Source organism: Rhineura floridana, chromosome 15 (assembly GCF_030035675.1).
Source record: "Rhineura floridana isolate rRhiFlo1 chromosome 15, rRhiFlo1.hap2, whole genome shotgun sequence".
Lineage (NCBI taxonomy): Eukaryota > Metazoa > Chordata > Lepidosauria > Squamata > Rhineuridae > Rhineura > Rhineura floridana.
Window position 1 is genome coordinate 7,661,403 of NC_084494.1, and position 7,029 is coordinate 7,668,431.

Consider the following 7,029-nt stretch of genomic DNA (forward strand, 5'->3'; position numbering starts at 1 on the left):
CATGTGAAGTACAAGGGGGTGCAAGCAGCACCAGACACACACTAAGTCACTGTGTAGATGAGCCCTCTGTGAATTTCACTTCAGCTAGGTGACCTTCCAAAGGAACTCCGCTGGCCTTAACAACACATTTCAGGTTTCCCTACTTCGAGGTCTGCGTTCAGTTTGATCTCCAGTAGCTCTAGGCTGACCGGGCCAAATCACACTAATCATGTCCGTTACATCCTCTGATATATCTGCCCCCGCCGTAGTACTTCCCTGAGCACAGACTTTCCTAGCCAGGAATGTAATTCAGGACATTTTCCTGTTTACGCTGCCTTCAGGATGGACAGCCTTGAGCTCATGCACTGAGCAGCTGAAACCAGCCCTATCAAATGGGGAGCGGAGACAACCGGGGGGGGGTGGTATTGTGGGATGGACGCTCCTCATTTTTGCACTATGCGCACAACATTGTTGACATCAATATCCCAGCCTGTATTTCTCCCCACAACCCCTTAAATTTGGATTTATCCTTTCTGGGGGAAGTCTGAAAAGTTAAACCAAAAAACAAAAGAAAAGGGGAAGAAAGACTGTTGCTAATGACCCATTTGCAAATTTAACTCCCACCTGAAAGCAGTCTGTTCTCGTGAGGCCCAGATTTTGATGAAATATCTCAGACTAATTACATTATTTTACTTCTACTCCTACTCATCATCATCTATGTGCACAGTGCTTTGTAAAGAAGGCCCCTGCCCCAAGAGACTTACAATCTAAAACAGACACAGGGAAACAAAAGAGGAATGGGGGGAAAGGCAAGCATTAGCTAGGCAGGGGAAGAATATGCGATATACAATAAGGTCTAGGGACTGGTGGGGTGGGGTGGGGTGGGGTGATCCCAAGGCTTCCTGGAAAAGTTCTGAGGAGGCACTTAAAGGAAGCAAGGGAGGTCATTGCACAGAGGTGTCTTGGGAGGCTGTTCCAAGTGTCAGGAGCAGCAAGAGGAAATGGGCGGAATCGTTTCAGGGATGGCTGCGGATAGTGGACTTGGATGCATGAAGATCACAGGAAGGGACATGATGGGGAATGAGCACAGAGAGATAAGGAGCGGCAAGGCCATGGAGGGTCTTGAAGGTGAGGACTAGAAGCTTGTGCAGGGTCCATGAGTGGACGGGAACCCAGTGAAGGGATTTAAGGAGAGATGTTGTGCAGTCAGAGTGACAAGAGAGGTGAACAGTCTGGGCAGCAGAGTACTGAATGGAGGTGAGGGGGTGAAGGTGATACAACAGAAGACCAAATAGGACAAGACTGCAGTTAGTCAAGGAACGTGGAGCAGGCTTTTTAACCTCACCATACCCAGTGAGGTAGGGTTGAGCTAACAGGGTTGCCTGCTCAGAAAACTTTGCAGATGAATAGGGATTTGACCCTGAGTTCATCATGCCCATGCCCAACTCTTGTGACTATTGACCTGCCCTGACTCTTCTGAAACTGCACTGCAGTGACTACGGTTTTGCATGGGTTACCATTTAATACTTGCAGATATCCGCAGAGAGGCTTAGAACTATTTCACACACCCAGTAACAGGACCCCTGGGTTTGCCACAGGCTCAACAGGGAACTGCAGCCAATCCCAGCTTCCCAACAAGTGTCTTTACACACTATACATCTTTTGGCTCCAGCGGTTTTTTTAAGGGCCCAGGCTAATCAGAAGCCTGGGACAGACGGACCTAGAATTCCAAAGTCACCGTTCCTGAACTGCGATTAAAGTTCGGCGTTGCTAAAAAAGAAATGGGAGCATGAGAGTCTTGTCCTGGGGCAGCTGCTCCACTAACCTTAATTTCCCCCCAGCCATCCCTCACCGGCCTGCCTTCTTACTTAAAACCAGCCTGTCCGCTTCCTGCTCACTGTCAGTGCCACAGTTTTCCTTGCAGAACCCAGCAGGGAGGAGGATGGGGACAAATTACCAGCCTGACTCTGCCTCTCATTGGCTCTGGCTTGGTCTCCCTGTCTTCACCCCACCAGTCCCAGTGGGCACCAGCCACCATTGCTTGTGTGGGCAAGGTTGAGCCCCTGCACCTCTCATTTTAGAAGTTAAGGGCCAGAGGCCAGTGTTTGCTGTGCCATCCAGCCCAGACAGAGAGAATCTCCCCCGTCCCTAGACCTTTGCTGGCATCTCCTCGGTGCCCTCTCAGCTCCTGGCCACCTGGGATTAAAAAGGCACCCTCTATGATCTCAGACTTCAGCAATGCAATCAGTTTTCTATTCTCAGCAGCAGCAGTCTCAAGAGCAGGGCGGCTCATGGTCAAAAGGCAAGGAAGGAATTTGGGCCTTTCCTCCCCCCTCCCCCATCTCTCCTCCCCGTGCACCTCTTCCAGATGCTCGGAGGTAGCGGAGCCTCGTTTTGATTAACTGTCCACCCTCTGACCTTGGTTGGCGAAGTCCACGGAAACACATGCAGCAGGGCTCATCAATCCAGGGAGGAGGTGCGTTCAAGCACAGCTCTTGTGAAAGGCTGGGGAATCTGGTATTGCGCCTGCTTGCGTGAGGCTTATCTCTCTTTGAACTACGGTGTTTGCTATCGTGCAATTATGGGGGTGTTCCAACCCAGAGGTGGCTGCATTTCAAACGTGAAAGGATGTGTGTCTGTGCGAGGGTGTGTGTGTGTGTTGATGGGGGAAAGATCTCCATAAGACATAATTGCAAGAGCGGAGAATTTTGTGCCCTCTTTACACAAGCACCATTTACACTGTGCACACAAGGCACAATGTGCGACGGTCTAGCTGTTTGTGGATCATTACACATTCTTCTCAGCCACGCAGGATGAGTGGCAACCACACCCCGGCCGCCACCCAAAACACAAACATTAGCGGCATGTTCTAAATTTAACAGACAGTTATTAAATATAAGCTTTCCTGGTGCACCTTTATTTAAACACACTGCTGATAAGGGATTCCACACAAACTACCCTGGTTTGGGGGGCCTTCCCTGGCAGTCCAAACATTCCCTGCTCAGACAGAAGCCTTCGCTGACCGAACACAGAACTTCCAGGAAGGAATGAAAACACTTAACAGTGCAAGGCCCGGAAACACCCATTCATTTGGGCTTCTTAAAGTAGAATAAGATTCCACCTCTTATTTTGGTCTCTCTTTTGCATCCTCAAATCCCCGTGGGGGGGGGAGGAGAGAGAGAGATGAGTAGTAAACATTTTCTTACCATTTGGCAAGATATCATGACAAGGCCAAGCTGCACTGAGGGGAGTTCTCTCCCTCTCCCCCTCCCCCCCCTCTCTCTCTCCCTCCCTCCCTCCCTCCCTCTCCCTCCCTCCCTCCCTCCCTCTCCCTCCCTCTCCCTCTCCCTCTCCCTCCCTCTCCCTCTCCCTCTCCCTCTCTCCCACAGCCCACTCTGAGAGTGTCTTGATAAGTACATAAGAAAAGCCTCCAGGGTCAGGCCAGTGGCCCATCTAGTCCAGCATCCTGTTCTCACAGTGGCCAACCAGATGCGCATGGGAAGCCCACAAGCAGGACCTGAGTGCAAGAGCACTCTCCCCTCCTGCGGTTTCCAGAAACTGGTATCCAGAAGCATACAGCCTCTGACTATGGTGGCAGAGCACAGCCAACATGGCTAGCAGCCACCGACAGCCTTCTCCTCCATGCATTTGCCGCCGCCTCTTTTAAAGCCATTCAAGTTGGTGGCCATCATTGCCGCCTGTGGGAGTGGATTCCATAGTTTAACTATGCACTGCGTGAAGACGTACTTTCTTTGCCCTACTGCTAGGAGAGAGGGAGAAAAACTTTTCTTCATCTACTTTCTCCACGCTATGCCTAATTTTATACACTTCTGTCATGCCACCTCTTGCTCGCCTTTTCTCCAAACTAAAAAGGCCCAAATGCTGCAACCTTTCCTCATAGGGGAATTGTTCCATCCCCTCTATCATCCTGCAGAAGTGATCAGGAGAGCCTTACCATACACCTGGGGAGGTGGTGGGCTCTCCAACACGAGAAGCATTCAAGAGGCAGATGGACAACCATCTATTGGGGATGCTTTAACTTGGATTCCTCAATGGCCTTATAGGCCCCTTCTAAATTCTATGGCAAAATGTGTAGCAAAACGACTGCCTGCCATCAAAAGAGCGGCAAAATCTCATGCAGCAATACCTCTGTGTACTGTGGAACCCCTTTATGTGCCTGCCAAAAGTGGGCTCTCATCCATCAAAGATTAGACCAGCACCATCAATGTAAGATGGTGTCTTTAAGATATTCCTAGATCATTTGTTTCACTTATTTATTCATTACATTTTATCCCACCCTTCTTCCAAAATCTCAAGTGGGGGAAGGGGAGTGTACATAGTTCTCTCTCCTCTTTAATCCTCACAGCATCCCTGTGAGGTAGGCTAGGTGGGCCCAAAGTCAATCAGGAAGCTTTGTGCATGGACAGGGATCTGAACCCAGGTCTCCCCAGCTCAACACTAATGACAGCAGCACCCTGGTTCTCTTAGTTCACAGATGCCTGTACCACCAGGGGTGTAGTCATCCAGGGCCTCGGGAGGCAGGGTCTTAGACCTTTTACTTTTTTGGAAGCAGGGTCCCAACAAGGTCCCTATGTCTTCAGCATCCTATGAGACAATTGGCATGAAAGGAGAGTGTGTTAGCCACTGAGAAGAGTCTTCCTACATGCTTCCTTGTCCTTTTCTGTTGATTGAAGCCAATCAGAGTGAAAGGAGATGAGTCAGCCATTGAGAAGACTCTTCTCAGCAGCTAAGACTCTCCCCTTTCATGCTTATTGGCTCCTAGGGATATCTGCTGTTGTGGGAGAAGGCATTAACAAGGATCTAATTCTCAACCCAGCAACAAAAAAGGGGGGGGCATAGCTGTGACTAACAGGGAGGGATCCTGCACTTCTGAATTTGCCACTATACTACTGACCATGACCATCCTTTAGAAAGCTTTTTAAAAATAAAAGTTTTAAAAATGATATTTATATCCTATCTTTCTTCCTTCCACCACTGAACTCAAGGCGACACTAGACGAGGTTCCCAGGTAGCCACCCATTCAAGCACTGACCAGACCCAGACCTGCTTACCTTGAGCAAGGTGGCAGCCTCAAGAGCCTTCACCCCCTACCCTGGAGCTCCGTCCCGGCGATGAGCTACCTGTTGTCCTCCAGATGTTGCTGGACTCTAGTTCCCATCCGCCCAGACAGCCTGGACGATGGTCAGGTGGTATGATGGGCATCTGGAGTCCAGCAACATCCGGAGGGCCCTACAGGAATGCCTTTATACTGCGTCAGAGCATTGCTCCACGTAGCTCAGTGTTGTCTACACGGATTGGCAGCAGCTCTCCAGAGTCTCAGGCGGGAGTCTCTCCCAACCCTACCTGGAGAGCCAGGGACTGACGCTGGGGCCTTCTGCATGCAAAGCAGGTGCTCCACCAGCCACTGAATACACAGGAAGACTCTCCCAGCGGAGTCAACCCCTGCTCTCTACAGCGCAAAGCCGTCTGCCACAGGGGGTCCCAAACGGCGGTCCGTCAGCTTCATGCAGGTGGTCTGCAGCACGTCGCAGCCTCCAGCAAGCACGTTTCAAGGGCTGCAGCAGGCAGAAAAATCACTAGGGGGTCTGCCCAAACCCTCAGCAATTTCCACGTGGTCCATGGGGGAACCCTTGATCTACAGCACTTGGCAGCATCTCTCTGGGGGTCCAGACAGGGGGCATTCCCAGCCCTCCCTGCAACATCTGGAGGACCACACAGGAAGGTCCCACATAGCGCAGTGCTGCCGGCACTGATCGGCAGCAGCTCTGCAGGGTTTTTCGGAAGGGAGCCTCTCCCAGCCGTGCCTGGAGCCTGTGCTTGGGACCTTCTGCGCAAAGCAGAGATGCTGCTCCACCCCTGACCTACAGCCCTCCCCACACTTTCCCCAACCCCGCTCCCCCCCTTTTCACCCCCTCCCCACCCTTACCCCACCAGCTCTGGCCAGAGGGCTAACCCTTGAACGGCGGTTCAGAGAGGGACATTCAGGCTTCAGCAAAGAGGAGAACCGTCCGGGGGGGGGGTACAGGTTCGTCAGTGATGCTCCAGCTGTGTCCCGCTCCGATTCCTCCCCACACACCCCGCGCGCCCCGAGCCTTCGGCGTGGAGAGGCGCTGCCCAAGGGAAGGGCCCCAACCCGAAGAGGCTGATCCCCTGCAGAATCGGGCGGAGGTGAGGCCGGAAAGAACCGCCCGGGGGGGGTACCTGGAGAAGAGGCAGGAGGCGTGCGCCGGGGAAATCCCAGCTGGCTCCTTTCGGCAAGTCCTCCCCGGCGGCTGGCTGACTGGCTGACTGGCTGGCTGGCCGCGCGACTCTCGCCCGGCTTCCCCGCCGGGCCTCCGGCGCGCTTTATGTACTGCGCCATCCCGCGGCCGGCCGTGCCTTTCCCAGCCCACCGACCCCCGCGCCGCCTGCCCGTTCGCCCGCCCTCTGGCGCATTTACGCAGGGCGCTGGGGAGGGGACAGGGGCAGGCTTGCCTAGCGGTGAGGGCAGCAGGTGCCGCAGGGGCTTCCGCGCGCGCGCAGCTTAGCTTCTTTGGAAGGCGTGTTGGGTTTATTTCGGTTTTGCTGTATTGAAAACCTGTTTGGGCGTGTGTGTGTGTTTTTAATGAATATTTTGTCCTACTGTGTAAACTGAGTAGAGATACTGTCGATGAAGCACTATATAAAGTCTTATTAGTTTTATTAAGAAAATGTATAAACCGCTTGCTCAGAGAAATTCTCCAGGCGGTGTACCAGTCTGTGGTGTAGATCGGTGCTTCCCAAACAATTTTTTTTCTCACGAACTACTTGAAAATGAATTTTCTGCCTGTTATTGTGGCAAGTGTAATTTGCTGCAGAGGGTGCTGGATAATTTTAATTGTTTTTTATTGCTTCTTTCATTTCTTATATTGTACTTTATTCAGGGGGCTAGTCGTCCAGGGTCTCAGGGAGTCTTAGACCCTTTACTTTTGGGGGAGCAGGGCCCCTATGTCTCCAGCGTCTTAGAGGCAATTAGAAAAGTCTTCTAACTTGCTTCTATGTGAGTCAGCC

General features: G+C 52.1%; 1 protein-coding gene across 2 annotated transcripts in view; it reads right to left on the bottom strand.

The window, feature by feature from the left end:
• The window catches only part of TINAGL1 (tubulointerstitial nephritis antigen like 1), a 53,026-nt gene extending 46,603 nt beyond the window's left edge, over positions 1-6,423 (bottom strand). Inside the window, exon 1 of one of the 2 annotated variants that reach the window (XM_061597027.1) lies at positions 6,202-6,422. In XM_061597027.1, the coding sequence (XP_061453011.1) occupies positions 6,202-6,361 (160 nt within the window). In that variant the 5' untranslated portion in view covers positions 6,362-6,422. Of the gene's footprint in view, positions 1-6,201 lie in introns of both variants that reach the window. The other variant, XM_061597028.1, reaches the window with a different exon arrangement.
• Positions 6,424-7,029: the final 606 nt, after the last annotated feature.